General features: G+C 35.8%; 4 protein-coding genes across 9 annotated transcripts in view; 3 read left to right on the forward strand and 1 right to left on the reverse strand.

Annotated features, from left to right (window-relative positions):
* The first annotated feature begins 77 nt into the window (after positions 1-77).
* On the forward strand, positions 78-1,753 carry LOC105203345 (PITH domain-containing protein 1). 3 transcript variants are annotated; one of them, XM_011172127.3, is made up of 6 exons: positions 78-235; positions 613-792; positions 884-927; positions 996-1,070; positions 1,164-1,268; positions 1,406-1,753. In XM_011172127.3, exons 2-6 carry the CDS (start codon positions 625-627, stop codon positions 1,605-1,607), a joined length of 594 nt encoding a protein of 197 aa, XP_011170429.1. In that variant the 5' UTR covers positions 78-235; positions 613-624; the 3' UTR covers positions 1,608-1,753. The 3 variants fall into 3 exon arrangements, with proteins under 3 accessions (XP_011170429.1, XP_011170428.1, XP_011170430.1); XM_011172126.3 differs by having other exon boundaries at positions 84-240; XM_011172128.3 differs by having other exon boundaries at positions 94-331.
* LOC105203344 (thioredoxin reductase-like selenoprotein T homolog CG3887) lies at positions 1,751-4,305 on the reverse strand. The gene is made up of 4 exons (XM_011172125.3): positions 3,788-4,305; positions 3,396-3,525; positions 3,135-3,315; positions 1,751-2,089 (listed from the first exon to the last, which is right to left on the reverse strand). Exons 1-4 carry the CDS (start codon positions 3,913-3,915, stop codon positions 1,959-1,961), a joined length of 570 nt encoding a protein of 189 aa, XP_011170427.1. The 5' UTR covers positions 3,916-4,305; the 3' UTR covers positions 1,751-1,958.
* A 131-nt stretch (positions 4,306-4,436) lies between these two features.
* LOC105203346 (conserved oligomeric Golgi complex subunit 6) lies at positions 4,437-7,546 on the forward strand. 2 transcript variants are annotated; one of them, XR_003269512.2, is made up of 9 exons: positions 4,437-4,682; positions 4,789-5,063; positions 5,141-5,285; positions 5,370-5,581; positions 5,660-5,883; positions 5,953-6,344; positions 6,422-6,590; positions 6,888-7,049; positions 7,125-7,543. XR_003269512.2 is itself a non-coding variant. In XM_011172129.3 (9 exons), the coding sequence occupies exons 1-9, from the start codon at positions 4,608-4,610 to the stop codon at positions 7,356-7,358; spliced, it is 1,881 nt and encodes a 626-aa protein (XP_011170431.1). In that variant the 5' UTR covers positions 4,437-4,607; the 3' UTR covers positions 7,359-7,546. The 2 variants fall into 2 exon arrangements, 1 of the variants encoding a protein (XP_011170431.1); XM_011172129.3 differs by having other exon boundaries at positions 6,422-6,583; positions 7,125-7,546.
* A 478-nt stretch (positions 7,547-8,024) lies between these two features.
* Positions 8,025-18,731, forward strand: part of LOC105203347 (serine/threonine-protein kinase N) — a 42,738-nt gene continuing 32,031 nt past the window's right edge. The window contains exon 1 of one of the 3 annotated variants that reach the window (XM_026141165.2): positions 8,025-8,673. In XM_026141165.2, coding sequence (XP_025996950.1) covers positions 8,650-8,673 — 24 coding nt within the window. In that variant the 5' untranslated portion in view covers positions 8,025-8,649. The remainder of the gene's footprint in view (positions 8,674-18,731) is intronic. The other 2 variants (XM_026141164.2, XM_026141166.2) reach the window with 2 other exon arrangements.

Genomic DNA, 18,731 nt, shown 5'->3' on the forward strand with positions numbered 1-18,731 from the left:
TGAATAAGAAAATAATAAAAGAAAAGTTACAACGGAATAATTCGAAATCAGAATACATATACATATGTATAGATTCTAAACTCTAAACATTATTTACCGACCGGATGAGTAAACAGGATGATGAAGGAGGGGGAGCTTCAATGTAAATAGATTCTTCGGATAGTTTAAGTCTCATCGTTCCTATATTTCTCCTCGTCTTTATTCGATTTTCAACGGCTGACGAAGATTCCAACACGTGAAGTATTATTTTATTGCAATTATTATGACAATTATTAAGATTATTTGCTGAAAGCTTAACCTTAGCTTGATAACGTCTTACAATAAAATATAGGTATTTTCTTCGCAAACAGCATACAATATTTTAAATATAATATTATGAAATAGGAGGCCGTTATTTATCTATAATTTGTGTACTTTTTGAAAAAATAATACGAATATACGAAGATATATTCTAATTCATATAATTTATATCAATGCAGTAGGCACTATGTTATATGGTAGATTTTGCCACATATATAAATATATTTGAGTAAATATATTTATTTTAATTGTAACGAATTTTTCTTTTAAATGATTTTGTTCATTTAGTTCATGTCCTTTTATCATTAACAGGATCCATAAATAATGGAAGGCTGTGCTTGTGGCGCTTCACATGATACATCAGAATTAGGATTCAATTATAATTTATATGAAAAAATAGATAAAGATAGTGTACAATGTTTAAATGAGCTTGTGGAAGGTACCGGTGCCACAGTCTTCAAACCATGGGAAGAAAGATTAGACAGATCACATGTAAGTCCCATAAAATTTTTGTTTTATAAATATTAACCTCTTAATATATTTCTTATGAAGTTTATAAAATCTTGTTTGTATCTCATTTCAGTTTGTTGAATGTGATACTGATCCTGAACTTCTGTTTAACATTCCGTAAGTATTCCATAAAGATATAATTTTTTATAAAAATGAATCAATGAATTTTTTATGGTATTTTGCAGTTTTACGGGAGATGTGAAGTTAAAGGGCCTTATTGTGGTTAGCGATGAAGATGGTTTTCCCGAGCAAGTAAAACTGTAAGTTACATTTTTTTCAAAAATAAATAATTATATGTTGATATTCCAAATATACAAAAATGATTTAATAAACATATGCATATATACAAATAGGTATAAAAACCGGCCACACATGCTTTTTGATAACAGACCTATGACTGGGGACCAGGAAATAGATTTAGTTATAGATACATTTGGAATACATGAATATCCTCTAAGGTAATTACATTCCTATCTTTTTTGTTTATATTTATGTTTCAAACAATCTTCGTAACACAATTGTAATTACATCTGAACTGTTTATACAAGATATTAAGAACTGAATACAAAAACTGGATGCTATATGAATATTACAGGCCAGTCAAATTTTCGTCAGTGCAGCATTTGAGTCTTTACTTCTCTGGTAATATGCATGATATGAAAATTTATTACATTGGTCTTAAAGGAGAATGGACACCATCTCACAGGCATGGTGTAACTATTTGTACATACGAAGCACGTCCTCTAATTAGCGATCATCCAACAGATATTAACGAAATCAGCAGAATAATTAAATGATGTGTCTGAGCTTGTTTTTTTGTGAAGTTGGTTTGATACAGGAAATGAATATTGAGGATATTGAGTTATAAAATAATGTATATTGTATTATGAAAATTCAATATAACTGCATAATATTTTTGAATAAAGAGCATATAATAATAAATTTTGGTAACAGTTTTATTTCAATTACATTTATATGTTCGTAGTCTTATTGGAATTATGTTCTATGATAAGATGTACATTAAGAACCTTATTTACTTAAGAAATATATTGTACATATTTTCATCACATTACACATTAGCAAACTTCCTGGCATGGTACACACGGTTTGAAATTTATCAATTTCAGAATGTGAAGAAACATTATATTTTACGTTTGAAACTTGATCTTTCCTACATCCATTTCTGAGAATTGCATATCTAAATGAAAGTCAATTATTTGAAACAATTCCAATGGTTGTGGTATCCTACCGGTTTCGAGTTTTGACCAAACAGGAACATCTGAAACATATCAGCATCCGACAATCAACTATCTCGCTTGACATTTGCATTAACAACAAAATGAATGTACAGCAATACTTTAAACTAAAGATGCATTCGGGAAGATGTTATTAACGTTATTAGCATCATTTTCTTCTTCTATATTTAATAAATAATAAACATAGAATGGCACAAATAGTACTAATGCTATCTTCCCAAACACACCTTATATCATTTAAGTATAATAATATGACAAAAGACGCTTTTTTACTTATTTGTGTGATCACTTAAGCAATGTAATTATTTATTACATGGTTGTCTTTCAAAATTTTAGTGCTTAATAATTTTCTAGGTGAACAGTTTCTGAGATAGGGGAGAGGGGGAATTGTACAGATGCTTGTAAGCATCAAAATCATTAAATTGATTAGTAATTTAATTTTTATATTATATTTCTCTTCTGAAAAGTTGTTTTAAGTACTACAAGTATGCAGTGCTCAGTTTAGGGAGTCTTATAAATTATTTTTAAATTCACCTAGAAAATTATTATTGAGCACTTTGAGATTTGCTTCTGACCAATACAGCTATTCTCATTATTTAAATGTATTGATACACTTCCAAATCCTGTTAGGATTTCGTTTATATTATTAACAGTGTTTTAATTTTTTGCAAGCCATGTGGGGTTTTCTGGATCCCAGGTATAATTAAAAATACAAAATCTTTTCACAAAATGCAGTGCTTATTTCGGTGAATAATAAAAAGAGAAAAAATATAGTTATACTGAATATAGAGGGATTTTATTTCAGGGTCTCATGGATCCCACATGTCTAAACTTTTATCCCTGTGTCTTGAAAAAGGTTAGGATACTTGTAGCATCATTACTAAATTGATAATCAATTTGTAACATTTCTAGTTTTAGCTCATACATTTTAACACAGGCTGTGTTCAATGCCCAATTTATAAAAATTGAAAATGTATTTAAAATATAAGATAATATTAAGCACCAGCCTTGATCACAGTCTCGATCAATTGATGCTTCTTTACTCATTTATATGATGAATACACTTACCATTGAAATGTATTTCAAACGCACCCGATGAAATTAATTGACTTTCTATGGCATTGCCAAGCAGAAAAATCAATATACAGGAATAAAAACGATTATTTATACACCACTGCCACACTGATGGTAACAGGCCAAAGTCGACGCCGCTCACAATGAGAATAATTATCAGGATTTTCAACGTTCCCTAAATGCAAATATACAAATAAATTAGATGTGTACATGAGTAGAGACCATAGAAAGATATCAGGCAATGAATTTAATTACCAGCGCCTTTGCGATTAACATATTATAACCCGGTGGGTTGAAGTTCTCGCCCTCAACATGAAGCTCCGGGTACTTCTGTTTGAGAATACTCACGTATTGCTCAAAGGCTTTTCTATAGCCGCACGAGTAACTGCAACAGAGAACGACAAACCTCTATTTAATGGCAATCCTTATTTAATGACAAAGCCTAAAGCTTGATGATAACGATTCAAAAGAGGCGACTATTCAACGTCTTTAGATTTATGTGAGAAGCCTGGCAAATATCGTTTAAAGTGCACCGCCGTATACAATTTAACGATGTGGACGACTGTTGCGCGCGTCCATTATCTTATAGCACGGGGATGCCTCCGGTCATCTTCGCGAAAATCAACAAAAGGATCGTTAAATCTTACCAATAGAAGAACCTCAGGGTTGGCCCGGTTTTTGCGCCGAGTTTGGTTAACGGCGCCTCATCGCTGTTCACCGCTATGCTGTGCACCAGCAGGATTGCAAGGGTACACAGACGTATTAACCAGCGCATACTTGGCTCTTTATCTTTATCAATTCATTGAAGAAGATAGCCCCACACGTTCACGCGACGATCAAATGCAACGAATGCAATGAATTACTGCATGGTGCCAGTATCCAACCTGAGTGCGCTCCCTCTCCCTCTTTCTCTCTCTTTCCCTCTTTAACACTATTGGGGGGTGTGGGGTGCGAACGTACGTGTGTGCGCGCGCGTACATACGTCGTTTAGTTTACCGAGTAACCGAAATTTATCGTAACTCCCACCCGCATCTTTTTCAATTATCCAAGGACGCTGTTATTACGACCGATAGATACTGTCAAGCTTCAACGCGATCACCGTCGACAAGCGGATTTTCATCGTCATTGATGAGAATGCAAATTTAACTCATTCGGACAGGTTACCCATACGCATGCCTCGTTCGCAACGCGACGCCAACGATGAGATGATACGTAGGTCAACTTCCCGCTCTCTACAGCATCAGCGTTCCGAAATTCATCGAAAAACTGCCTCAATTATCCTGGACCTCTCGGATGACGTGTACCATTTGACATACCTTCGTTGACATTCCTGCATAGGTTATGTGCCACTAATAAACTCAGATAAACTTCAAGACTCAAGTCTGCGATGAATTGTAAAGCTTGGTACTGGGACCTTAATTGAATAAGGTCGGAAATCAAAAATTGGAGTAAGAGGAAGAGTTCGTGATGAGTGAGAAAAACATTAATTCTGCTCTGGTGCGGAGGGTCAACAAATTGCTGGAGTCCAGGGTGGAGCATAAGGTACAAATTATGATGAACGAGCCGATCATTCGGTGGAAATCTCATTCTGCGAACGTCCGCGAATCGTTCTTCATTGCTGAATAATTAATCAGATCTTATATTTTAGGACACGCTGGAAGCTTTGAAGGAGTTGTCAACATTTTTTACCGAAAACACGTTGAATTCCCGTCGAAATTTGCGTAGCAAGATAGAGAGAAGGAGCCTGGCGATAAACGAAGAATTTCTGGCAACCTTCAAGGAGGTAAAGGATTCCTTGGACGACGTTTATCAAAATGTTCTAGCAATGAACACAGCTGTACAGTCTATGACTAATCGCTTGCAAGTTACAAAGGCTCAAACATCACAACTGATTGAGCAGACTACAAAGCTTCAAAGTGAAAGGTAAAGATATTTATAAATTTGTTTGATGATAAATAGTTGTAATTTCTAAGAAACTTATCATTTATTTTTATCTCCAGTCAAGTATTATCCATGCAGCAGGAAGTAGCAAGTGCATTTATCAAAAATTTTCAATTGACACCATCTGAATTGACAGTTTTACATGGATCAGCCAGGGAGTCGCCTATAACAGAGGAATTTTTTTTTACAATTAATAAAGTGCAGGTAAGTACATTAAAAGCTTTTTATATTTGCTAATATAATGATACTTCTGCTGTTATATATTATTATAACTTTGTCAAAATATAGGATATTCATGGTAAATGCAGAGTACTGATGCAGTCTGGTTATCAGACGTTGGCTCTGGATATCATGCAAAGAATGACACTTTTGCAAGAATCTGCACTTGAACGGTTATATCGATGGACGCAAACACAATGTAAAAACATAGAAAATGAACGTCTGGCGCCATTGCTCATTAAGGCCATGAATAAACTACAAGATAGGCCAGTGTTATTTAAGTAAGTTGATTAATATACAGGTATTACTTTTTTGAAACTGTTATTTTTATATAATCAACATATACCGAATGTTGCTAGGTATATTCTGGATGAATATTGTGTAGCTAGAAGAACTGCTTTGGTCGGATCCTTCATAGATGCACTGACGTTAGGTGAAAGTTTTGGTGGAACACCTAATCCTATAGAAATGCACGCCAATGATCCCAAGCGATATGTTGGTGATATGCTTGCATGGCTGCATCAAGTGATTCCTGTGGAGAAAGAGAATATTCTTATTTTAGTGAAAGGCTGTGATAAGACAGGTAAAATACATTCTTTTCTTTATCTTGAGTTTTATTTTTATTTAAATACAATCTGAATCTCTATCACAGATGTGTCGGATCAGGTGAAACAGGCGTTAAGTAACATTACGGAAGGATTATGTCATCCTTTAAAATCAAGAATAGAGCATGTTATATCTACAGAGGCACCAGCGACAGTATTATACTCAGTTACAACATTAATCAGATTTTATCGCGCTATTACTGAACAGGTCATACCTGACAGTGTTTTGGATCAGACATTATCAGATTTATTAACTTTGAGCGAAAAGAGTTTTCTAAGCAGGCTGCAGAGAGAAACGAGAATCGCTCTCGGAGAGCGCGCGGAGCCTCCTGGAAATGATTTGGTCCCTGCTCCATCAGTCTCTAGATTATTGTCACTTCTAAATGAAATATTGTCCGTCGCCAGTATAGCTGAAGACAGGGAAAAAGATATGTTACAGGTATATTTAGCAACAAATTATTTCATGTTTGTATTGGAAAAAAATTATTTTATTTTATTTTGTTTTATAATTGACAGATTGTGTCATGTATCATTGATCCATTACTTCAAGAAGTTAATGAAACAGCATCCAGATTGCCAACGGTAGATATGGCCGTTTATCTTCTTAATTGTATGCATCAGATACAATCGACGCTGGCATTGTACGAGTACATGGATCAGAGATTAGAAAGGTTACAGGTGATTGGTTAGTTTATATGCATTAGAGTTGGATGTAATGAACTTTAATTAAACATATATGGAATAATGCTTATATTTGCAAATTAGTATTAAAAAAAGAATTAAGCCAATTAACGAACAAGAATGTAGGTTAAAATAAAATTATTTCTTTAGAAAAATTTGAGGAAAAAGTAAATTTGAAGAAATAAATTTTAAACCTACAATTCTTTGCTTATTAATTGGCTGATTCTCTTTATATTGAAATAAAATTATTTACTGTATCATTTTACTTTTAAATTTTAATATTATAATTGTAATAATCTAGGCACAATCGGACGCACAAATCGACACGCTTACATCGGAGCAGGCTAGTTCTTTGGTAGCGCATTTAAATCTTGGGTCAATTTACACTATTCTGCAAGGACGCGATCAGGGCCCACTCTCATCCATACCCGGCATGGATGCCCTTAGCGTGAAAGAGTTCACTGTAAGTGATTCTGTTGCAAATATAAAATAATATATGATTACTGACCGATGTGACACGCTTATTTTTTTTTTACAGAATAAACTGGAAGCATTTCTAGTGATGCCGGACGTCCTGCTGCTACCGCAAATAAGTTTGTTGCAGAGCAACAATCATCGGGTGATTACCCAAAAACGATCGTTCCAAGTGATCGGGGCTATATATAGGCAGTTGTACGATGCCTGTCACGACCCGAAGAATTTATATCAAAACCCCAGCGGTCTCTTTTCTAGAACACCCGAGGATCTTCTTCAAACACTAATTTCTCAATAATTTTATCTATAGACTTTCAAAGACATCGTATATATATTTATAAATATACATATTATATGTACATATTTAACAGATAATGAAGTATACAAAAATGAGCATACTTGATTCTTTATAAACATAAAATATGTTGAACTTAAATGTTTTCAACTCGTGGAATGTGATTTATTAAACGGTAGATTTATATAGAACATTTTGTGTGAAATTCCAAAAAAAAAAAAAACAGTCGAATTTTATAGAAGTGTTTAATATTAAAATGTTTTGTTTCTCCGCGTTTGTTAAATATCTAAAATATTTCAAATAGTGTTTAGATTTAAAACCTTTAAAATTGTAGTATTTTTAATAACTTTAAACTCTTTAAATTTTTAATTGTTTAAAACTAAAATATTTTCAAGTACTTATAAAATGGAAAAATAAATAGGGCCTGGCGCATAATGGAATTATTAAATATTAGGAATAGAAATTGGAGTTCCAAAACCTCAACTACAGATAAATAATAAATTATGTTGTGTTTCGTATATATTGATATATCTTATTAATATACATTATGCGTTACGTTCAATATTTATTGAGAAAACATTCTAAAATTTTATTTCTTATTCCTAATATCTAATCATTTCTCCATTGTGCGCATAGTCTAAAACATTTTCATATTTCAAAATAAATCATTCTGTTTACAAGTGGCGTCCCGCCAATATTCGTGATTGGCGCGTGATTCTGGAGCGCAGGTAACAACGAGCGGCGATTGGCCGCGCGGGTCGCGTCGGTCGCGAGGACGGTGAGTCGGCGCATGCGCCTCGCGCGGCGATTGGCCCGGCGTTTTCAGTCATTCTCAGTCAGTCGCTGGTCTGGTGCGGTGGAATGTGGTCGCGTCCACATTTTGTGCTCGCGAGCGCCGCGCGTCTCTCATTCATCCATCCGTGTGGTGGTGCGTGACTCGCTGTGTGCGGCGGCGGCGGAGAAGCTTCATCGACTGGATCGTTCGGTCTGGTCCACGCGCGCGGGGTTCGAGATCCGGGATATTCGGTGCGTCCTACGGGTCGTTTACGAGTGGTGTCCGTGTCGTTTCACGGAGCGGCAGGCGAGAGACGTGAGATGCGGCGCCGTACGGCGGCGGACACGGCGCCGACGCGACACGACGCACGCACCGCGATATAATTCCGGCTGCGGGATTAAACGCGTTATGGACATCTCGTCCCAACTCGGCCCAACGACGTGCACAAAGGACGGATGGAAAGCGGCGGTGGTAGTGAGTGAGTGAGAGTGCAACAGCGTTATTGAGTGCGGGAGCAAGATGGCGGAATCGAGCTATTATCAGGTGAGTCTCTCGCCAAGCTGCGAGTCACTCCATCCGAGCGCTCTCCATCTCGGCGCTCTCTCTCTCTCTCTCTCTCTCTCTCTCTCTCTTTTTCTCTCTCTTTGCGAACTTTCTGTACGTGCGCGTGCCCCTATCCGTACGTTACCCGGACGCCATAATCGTACACCTTTCCCGAGGAACACGACTCTCGAGGTCGGGACTCCCGTGTTTCCCACCTCTCTTTCTCTTCGTTCTCGCTCATCCGTGATCGCGATGCACATGCACTTGTACCCTGGGGCACAACGGGCTTTCCCATCAATGTCGGGGGACCGTCGCTCTTTTCGTGTGGATCGCGACGAAACTCTCTCGGTGGTAAACCAGGCGTAACGGGCCGCGCGCATATACACATGCATACACACACACACACACACACACACACACACACACACACACACACACACACACACATCCGATATGCATCTGATATGCATCCGATTTCCTCGTTCGGGCCAGCCCCCTCGCTCCTTCGCCGTTGACCGTCTGGGTTAATTGACTCTGTTCGCTCTGCTCCCTTCGAGATTACTACCTGCGCGAAGGTTACACGTAGACGCGTAAGGAGAAAATCCAATTAACGGAGGATTTACTAACACTCACCACCCAGTCGGGAAGTCGCGGTTTTCGGCTTGGCCAATTCCGCTTGGCGACTATCATTCCGTTATTTCCTGGATCCGCATATATTACTTGTTCTTACCATGATGAAAGGAGATTAAGCGCAACTGACCTAGGTCCATCTAATCGTCACTGAATCGTACGGTCTCGGAGGTGAATTTCACCGTATCGGATTTCACAACAATATTTCGCCGCTCAGCAATACGGCGAGACGAGCTTCAGCTTTCGATTCGCCGAGCACTTTCGCACGTCCGCAGTAGCAGCGGAGGGATTCCGGATCGTGATGGTGCCGGTCTCCGCTCCCGCGATCGTTATCGTTCTACCTGACGAAGACGACGAGACGAAGGTGGTCGGTGTCCGCGCTGAACGTCGGCGTAACCGGTCCCGACTGACTTTTCGCGCCGATCGCTTCCTCCTTTTGCGAGTAACACCTGCTCCTCCTGCGAGGAAGTACTACGAGAGATGCGGGAACGGAACGAGAAGCGCGTTCGGTCGCTCACAAATGGAGCGCCGAGGTTTGCGCACAATCGAGCACGTTTGACGGTGAAGGCTTTTTTTTACGAATCTTAAATTCGCTCGATCCGGTCGTCATCGGGAGATCGTGGAGTCGGCACGCCGATACTCGTTCTGAAAACTTTCACACATAATCGCGAGTTATACTCGTGTCCATTTCTACCAGTATAGATTAATCTTGATTCTTAGAATTCATTTTGTTTTGCCACGTACACTCGGAAAAAAATTTGTAGAAACATGATGTCTGAGCCGAATAAGGTCTACCTAATTTATTTTATTTTTTATAAAGTCTGGAGTATTATAGAATATTTATAAAAACGGCTTATTTATCTATTGTACTTCGTCGGAAGTTTTTGTTGCTTTAAAAACATGTTGCCAGTTTTAATTCCTTAGCTTCTTTTTATCTACTTTCTATAATATACACCTTTTAAGCATTCTAGATATAAAGCTCGTTTTTAAATTATAAATTTAAAAGTGAGAGCTTTTTTTAATGCTGGGTCTTAGTCGGCTTAAATATCTTACTAAAACATTTACAATTAGTTCAATACGTTCAAGTAAACATTAGCTACGTTCAGCAGAAAAAGCAGCTTTGCAACTGGTGTAAGATTCTCTCATATGATTGGTTTATATATTCAGATTCCTCAGAAAAGAGGAAGAAACAATCCGTATTAAAGAATGTTACAACAGTTGCAAAGTTGCTTTTTCTGCAGAATGCAGTTATTAGGTTGATTCAGCAATTATTTAGTTGTACGAATAAATTTTTTTAATAAAAAAAGTAACTAAACCATTTCAATATTTAATTGAACGTATCAGACTATTTTAATTTTTCGACAAATTTTTTTCCAGTGTATACATCTCACCAATACCCAAGCCAACTTTGATTGTTAGAACAATCATAAAAAAGAATATATTTTAACAATTTTTTTTAATCAAAGAGTCAGACAGTAAGGAATATAATAGCATCAAGTAAATGTATGTATCTTAATAAAAAAAGTTATAAGCAATAAAGTAAATAATGGTTTTAAAGAAAACCATTTTTTGTTTAAAAAAGAAATTCTGTTAAACCATCTTCAATGATTTTAAGAGTTTACCTTTCGCAGACTAATCTAGTTATATTCTAGATGATTTTTCATTTTTTGCTCATTTTACTTCAAATTTGAGTATGTACGAAAAAAAAGTAAAAAACGGATCATATTATTGTACAATCATTTACTAAATGTTAAAAGAGTATGTACCAGAAATTTTTCAGAATTTCTAGAGCCCAAAATTTCTTCGAAAAATACAACTGTTTATCAGATAGACTACGGTAAACTGACTAAGCAGTGAAAAACAGAATAGCCTGCGGAGGGTTAATATCGAGATTTAACCTTTTCTTATCTTCTTATAGTTCTAAGAATTAGGAAAAGTAAAGAATAAGTTAAAGGCGATTAGATAAGAAAGGTTCGAATGAACGAAAGATCGATGAATTTTGACTCGTTAATATAGGCATAGGAATGAATTGAATATAAAATCTTTTTGCGACCAATTTATACTAACAAACTAAAAACCTATTTACAAAGTTACAAAAATTATATGAAGCTATTAGATGACTACTAGATATAAAGCTATAGAATTTTTTTTTTTTTTTAAGACTTTTAAAGAGAGTGGAGATCGTGACTCTCTTTAAACTCTGCCAGAGATTTAGGTTCAAAGATCCATTCAGAACATATCAGATTTTTAATTGATCACCATGTCTCGCATGGAAAGCAATGGTAAACCACCGAAGACACTGAAAAAAATGGTGTTGCGAGTGGGAGCATAATTTTTTAGCTGCAAAAAATTAATTAAGATAGATAAATGATAAGCGAATATTGCGATATCACATATAGTAAGTACTTAATCAATCTTAATAAATATAACAAGAGACAGAATTTATATCTGAATTATTTGTGAAACTTAGAAAGAAAATTTTTCTGTAGCGCTTATTCATGTTAAGCCAATCATATTTCATACTTGTTATACAATTTGACTGTATAATTGGCAATGAGATCTAAATTTTCTAATTTAGGTCTCAATGAAATTTGCAAGGAAGGTTGTCTGGAGTGAAAGAAGAAAAATATTTATGACAAACTGTTAAATAATGATGCTCGCAACTGAATACATTGCCATAAGTGTGAATCTAGCTCCGAATAATAGGAGCAATAATTCATGACCTAATCATTATGATCATTTTTTTCTGTCATCCTAGATCGATCTTTTGTACAAATTTCATAAAAATCCATTAAACCGTTCTCTATTTTTCAGCATAATTTTTGGCATTTTTACAATCTAACTATAGTCAACTTATATTGTTATCTATTTTATACCAATAAAAAACACTTTTGATTAAAAAAAAAATTTTTTTTTGTTTTTTTGTATCAATTTTGATCGAATATTTAATTCTAATTCTTATGATGGAAAACTTCTGAAATATAATGCCGTTAAATATGTCAACTATATACTTGCAACTTCTGCAAAGCCACAATTTATATTGCGTAATGAATCAGACTAAAACCGCTTCGTATATTAATGTTTTGTAACTTTAAAAATACAGTTTTTACATAGTTCAAATAGTCCACAAAAGAATTTTGTTCAGTTCATTTTAATGCTTATACTGACTAGTCAAAGTTCATCTAGTTTTTGTGTTTTATTTTGAACCATTCAAACCTTTCTAGTTCCCTTTAAACCGAAATAACCTACATTAGTAGAAATGGGCCGTAAAAATCTCCGATCTCTCTCTCTCTTTCTCTTTCTCTTTCTCTTTTTCTCTCTTTCCTCTTCTCGAAAAAAGTCGTTTCTAGTTTTAAATCATCGTCACTTTCACTTGTCTTGAATTTTGCGAATAGAATGTCAGAATATCGGACGATAATATTTTTAAAAATATCAATTCCATTCTTTTTTCTTAACATTCAATTTTAACGATAAAACGAAAAATATGAAGTTGATGAGGAAAATTCGTCGTTTTTCTTCGTCGAGCTTTGTACTAAATAAAACTTTGGAAATCTAAACAAATAAAATAAAAATAAATCTCAAGTTCTTTGAAAAGGGGATTGGAAAAAGTTCTATCTAGAGGAAAAAAAATGTTCTCTGTGGTAACTCTGAAAAACTCGTAGTGATAAAACGTTGTTTCGTGCTTTTTGCTGAAATTTTGTTTTTTGCTCTGTTTGATAAACCTTTGAAAATCAATCTATTATAATAACGTCTTAATCAGACTGGAAATCGAGATTGAATTGCAGTTTAACTAATCAGAAAAAAGCAAATCAATCTCAGGTTTGGTAAACTTTGCATTAATTAATTATCAAATTCCAATTTAATTTAAACTTTAATCTCTGATCACTTAATAAATTCATTATATATATATATATATATATATATATATCGATTTTACAACTATTTACATTTCAGACTAAAATTACGGTCTCGATCGAAATACGTCGTCAATGGATTAATACCGAAATCATCGGTAATTTAACGCTATTGCGAACGGTAACATTTTCTAAATTTGGCGTTACATGATGATGATTCGCCCGGGAGGTTTGCAGCACCGGTGAAAACGAAGTTCTCGCGCTGCTTTCACAATTTTCCCAATCACCTCGAGCGAAACGTTTGCCCGGTCGAAAAGGCGACGTCTGTTGACCTTCCGAGGGTTATCGTATAGCGACACAAATATTGGCGGAATGAATGAAAATAGATCGTGCGTCAGAATGTCGGCCGTGCACACACGTCGAAAACCAAATTGACAACCAGATGTACTTTCATTATTTTGGAAGGCAGACCCGCGGGAGTCTTCGTCGTCCACTTGGCGACGTCTTAGCGCGAAGAAAATATTTGCGTAACTTGTACGAACAGAATATGAATGGAGATGAAAATAACTGAAAATAACTATTAGAAATTACTTGAATAGATATTTTTTTGATATTTAATATGCTGTATTACTTTTCTAGATTTTAGTTTTTTCATTCATCCAAAAGCAAGCAAGGCTATTAAAGTTTTACTCAGTCCAGTTAAACTCACTCGATTGAAATCGATTTTAATTAAAGAGAAAATTTCAAAACCAAACAAAGGGATTTTAGTTTACTATTCTCTACACAAGAAAAACTTAGTATCAAATTATCAATTTATTGTTTCATATATAAGCAAGAATATAAAATCTTCTTAAAAGAATTTGTAATCTTAAACTCTTCCAAGATTTTATATTCTTGCTTATAGAAAACAATGAATTATGAATTCGATGCTAATTTTTTTTTGTGTATTATAAAATCTAAGAAAACGTAAATATATAGGGTGTTTATTAATGATTGCACCCACTTTTTACCATAGGAGCATGATTTATCCCCCGACGGATATGTATTTCTAGCATATTATTATATTAGAAACAACAAATGCGTGCTCCTATGGTAAAACGTGGGGACAACCCAGGTTCATTAATGAACACCATGTATAATATTATAAATTACAGAGAACAAAAGTTGTTTGTTTATATTAATTATATTTAATATTTTTTAATACAAAAATATGATATTTTGTAACGTTATACATTAATATACATAAAATCAAATTAAAATGATATTGTTCAAAATTTAATTAACAAAATAAAATATTGTCGTACCTGAATTAAACTTAACCCTCCGTCATACGGATGTGATCTCACAGATTCATGGTAAACATACGAGGTGTGTTCAAAAAGTATCGCGAATTTTGAATTTTCGCGGGTTACGTATATTCGAATTTCGATCTTTTTGTGGCGTTATGTTGGTACTCATGTCTCTCACTTATGCCGACAAGCTCGGCCATTTTGAATGTTCACTTAATTGTTGACAGCTGCTTTGCTTGCACGTGTTTTGGATCGTCTTCGATTTTTACCTATTCAAAAAAATGGATCAAAGAACCTGTATCAAATTTTGTGTGAAAAACGAAATTAAGTGCGCGGATGCATTCCGAATGTTGACTGTGGCATACGGAGAAGCTACCTTGGACCGAAGCAACGTTTATCGGTGGTACAAAATGTTCTCAGAAGGCCGAGAAGATGTGAACGACGAAGAGCGTGCCGGACGCCCGAGCACTTCAACAACAGACGAAAAAATTAATGAAGTGGAGAAAATGGTATTGGCCAATCGTCGAATCACCGTTAGAGAAGTTGCTGAGGACCTAAACATATCGATTGGCTCGTGCCATTCGATTTTTATCAATGATTTGGGCATGAGACGGGTCGCCGCGAAATTCGTACCAAAATTGCTCAATTGCGACCAAAAACAGCATCGCATGAACATTGCTAATGAGATGTTGGACTCTGTCCGCGACGACCCAAATTTGCTCCAGAGGGTCATAACTGGTGACGAATCGTGGGTTTATGGTTATGACGTGGAAACCAAAGCTCAATCATCTCAATGGAAGCTGCCGCACGAACCAAGACCGAAAAAAGCGCGCCAAGTTCGGTCGAATGTGAAAGTTTTGCTGACAGTTTTCTTCGATTGCAGGGGCGTGGTGCATCATGAGTTCTTGCCACAGGGTAGAACGGTCAATAAGGAATATTACCTGCAAGTTATGCGCAATTTGCGCGAAGCAATCCGCCAGAAACGCCCGGATTTGTGGAAGAACAAAAATTGGCTTTTGCACCACGATAACGCCCCTGCTCACACATCGTTGCTTGTGCGCGACTTTTTGGCCAAAAACAACACACTAATGATGCCGCAGCCACCGTATTCCCCAGATCTGGCTCCCTGTGACTTTTTCTTGTTCCCTAAACTGAAGAGGCCCATGAAAGGACGACGTTACGCTACGCTTGACGAGATAAAGACGGCATCGAAGGAGGAGCTGAACAAGATAAAAAAAAATGATTTTTTGAAGTGCTTCGAAGATTGGAAAAACCGTTGGCACAAGTGTATAATATCTCATGGGGATTACTTTGAAGGGGACAAAATAGATATTCATGAATAAATAAATAATTTTTGAAAAAACACAAAATTCGCGATACTTTTTGAACACACCTCGTATGTTCAAATATCTAAAGGCCATCATACGTAAAAAAATTTTTGTCGTAATCATAAGGCCGTAAGCAAATCGACCAATCATTATCAAAATTACGATCTTACATTTTAAAATACTCGATTGATCGATATGTTTACAACCTTATGATTACGACTAAAACTTTTTTACCTGTGGCCTAAAGTTTTTAATTCGTCTCGGAGACTGCGTTCTCGTGCATCTTGTCCACTATCTTTAGCTATGTTTATGCCTTTGCAGTGGGTAGTCGTTTTCCATAATAGCGTATTTTATTCTGACTGATTCTTTACGCTGCTTAGTTTCGACATTTTTTTTTGTCCAAAAGATTATTTTGTGCAGTATATTGGAATAATAAAACTTATAGCAATCAGCTGTATTATTTAAAAATAAATCTGTTAGATTTATTGCGCCTGCTCATGCTGTTGCTTTTTTGGTATATTGTTACGCTTAGAAATGGATCAAATAAAACTTTATTTTTAATAAAATACATTCATATAAAAGAGGATTTTCCTTTATTCACAATCAGTTAAAAATGTGTGCGTCATGAATTTGTGAGATAGATGTGCTCGAAAGAATATTAGAATCTAGTATAGATGCATTGCGTCCGACTCGTTATTTTAGGCACCGAGCAGGGTTAAACGCAAGTTATTTTTTGGTATTATGTATAGTATATATTAAAAAAAATAATACTTCAAAATAAAATGTCAACATTCAACACGACACTATCATTAAGATTAAAAAAACTATCTAGAAGCTTACTGATGCATCGTTATGCACATGTATGATCATTTATTAAAAAATATGTATACCGTAAGACAGTCGGATGGCACCGAGTAACGAGTTTGGTTGGTGCTTGACGATTGGCTGCTTTTCTTTTTTAAGGTACCTCGTTCGTATTCGTATAGCATCGTAAGGAAACGATAACGTTCACGTTTTACAGTTGAGTAACGCTCTTATCAGCGCAGCTGAGATAAGAGATAACGGCGTCGACGCTGTCTTCTTCTTGGTCAGTTTTGCTTCTTAAATTCGAGGACAGTGTCGCGCGCGCTCCGGATACGAACGAGTTTTACAGTTACGCCGCTGTCGCCGTGTAACAGCGACAGTGTGCGGAATCGCGGAAATACGGCGTGCGGACGTGATATCGTAGATTTTCGCTGCAACAGGTGGCTGACGTTTACCTGGCCGCGCGATTGCAGTCTTTCCTCCTCCCCCTTGCCATCGAGATTATCTCTCCAGTGACAGTGATTCAGCAGTGATTAATCGCGATGGGAACTCGTTTGTTTCTTGCTCAGCGCGAACCTTAATGACGAGCCATTAAACGTTCGCCGATGTTAAGTCTTGCATGACGGAACAGGAGAAGCACATACGCGACTATATAGAAGACAAAAGTAACTTGGCCGTTTCGGCGCGGGGCTGTTTCTCGACGGAATAAGAAGGATGTCGTTTATCGTAATGGACAAAAAGAAGAAGTGCTCGGTTGCGTGCATCCCATTAATCAGAGTAACCAGCTCTAGGTGCCTTCGGACTTGCGTGGCGCCGTGTACGGTGGTATGTTTCCGCTGACATTGTCGGCTAGATCACGTTCAGCGCAAAGTCGAGTTATACTCGCGTGGCTCCCGATTTACGCTTGCGATTCGCGCGTTGCATGCTACCACGCGCTGCTCGAAGTAGGTCACTAACACATCCGTTAGAAGTTTGATCGAATACCCTTGGATACGTTTCCATGGGCGAAGGCAATTGTATCGCTACGCGAATTGACAACTCAACCGACGTTCCATTCATCACAATGGATGATGCTGTTTCGATGCGAGACTGCGGGAGACCGATACTTTCTCCTTTCTGCGTGCGTTGTGTTTGCCTAGCGTCTATATCCGTATCTCACGGAGTAGACCATGGTGTACGTTTATACGCGTCAGATGATTTCCTGCAAGGGATGTATTCCGCGATGTTTTCTCTCGATGATAGAGGAAGACTCCGGTATATACGCCGCACCTAACGATAATTTAATTTTTCAAGTATTTTTTTTATTATGTTTAAGGAAAATGAATTATACTAATAAAACTTTACACTTTCTACTATAAAAAAATTTGAAATATGAAATATTTCTTTTATATTTCTTTTATATTTGAAAAAAAAAAAACTTTTGTTTCCTATATATATGCGAAGTATCTATTATTAATTTAATAATGCGCGAAAAGCAAGAAAATAATAAAGAATTCTCTAACCAAACTCATAATTATAGAATGAAAGAAAAGAATATATTTTTTTGGACAATGTAAACTAACCAATAACCGTTATATTGGACTGATGAAATTAAAACACAAAACTAGAAGGCGTGTGTCAGTCGTAGCGGTTCTTGGTACCGAATAATAATTTTTTAGTAATTAAAAATTTTAAATAATGATTCGGCACCAAGAACCGCTATAACTGACACAGGTCTTTTAGCTTTGTGTTTTATATATTTTTTGTATATCACACGTACCATCGCTCTTTTTTAACATTTAATACGGATTAAATATTGCAAACACTTGTTATCCGATTAATTCAAAAATTATTTTATTTGTTTTCAATAATCAAAAATTTACTATACAAACCAAAAATATTGTTTTGAAGATATCATCACTTAATGTATCTGAAAAACAGGTTCAGATATTTATCTCTATAGATATGTCTAAATATTCACTACAGTACAATGAAGTTTTCTTATAAATGCTTTAAAAATGCGTTAAAAATATGAAAAAGTTTATTATATTTTATATTCTTATTTTTGATATTTTTTACAAAATTTTCTTTATAATTAACAAAAAATTTCAATACTTTTTTCTTGGTAAAGTGCTTTTTTTAACACTACCTTCGCCACACATAGAATTTTTCCA

Source organism: Solenopsis invicta, chromosome 9, assembly GCF_016802725.1.
Source record: "Solenopsis invicta isolate M01_SB chromosome 9, UNIL_Sinv_3.0, whole genome shotgun sequence".
Lineage (NCBI taxonomy): Eukaryota > Metazoa > Arthropoda > Insecta > Hymenoptera > Formicidae > Solenopsis > Solenopsis invicta.

Excerpts from the sequence above, each read along its gene's own strand:
- LOC105203346 (XM_011172129.3), top strand. The coding sequence starts at position 4,608 with ATGAGTGAGAAAAACATTAATTCTGCTCTGGTGCGGAGGGTCAACAAA. Across the intron at positions 5,582-5,659 it reads GATAGGCCAGTGTTATTTAA|GTATATTCTGGATGAATATT; the intron begins GTAAGTTGATTA and ends GAATGTTGCTAG. Across the intron at positions 5,884-5,952 it reads GAAAGGCTGTGATAAGACAG|ATGTGTCGGATCAGGTGAAA; the intron begins GTAAAATACATT and ends TCTCTATCACAG.
- LOC105203344 (XM_011172125.3), bottom strand. The coding sequence starts at position 3,915 with ATGCGCTGGTTAATACGTCTGTGTACCCTTGCAATCCTGCTGGTGCAC. Across the intron at positions 3,316-3,395 it reads TGTTAATCGCAAAGGCGCTG|GGAACGTTGAAAATCCTGAT; the intron begins GTAATTAAATTC and ends ATTTGCATTTAG. Across the intron at positions 2,090-3,134 it reads GTTTGAAATACATTTCAATG|ATGTTCCTGTTTGGTCAAAA; the intron begins GTAAGTGTATTC and ends GATATGTTTCAG.
- LOC105203345 (XM_011172127.3), top strand. The coding sequence starts at position 625 with ATGGAAGGCTGTGCTTGTGGCGCTTCACATGATACATCAGAATTAGGA. Across the intron at positions 928-995 it reads GAACTTCTGTTTAACATTCC|TTTTACGGGAGATGTGAAGT; the intron begins GTAAGTATTCCA and ends GGTATTTTGCAG. Across the intron at positions 1,071-1,163 it reads TTTCCCGAGCAAGTAAAACT|GTATAAAAACCGGCCACACA; the intron begins GTAAGTTACATT and ends ATATACAAATAG.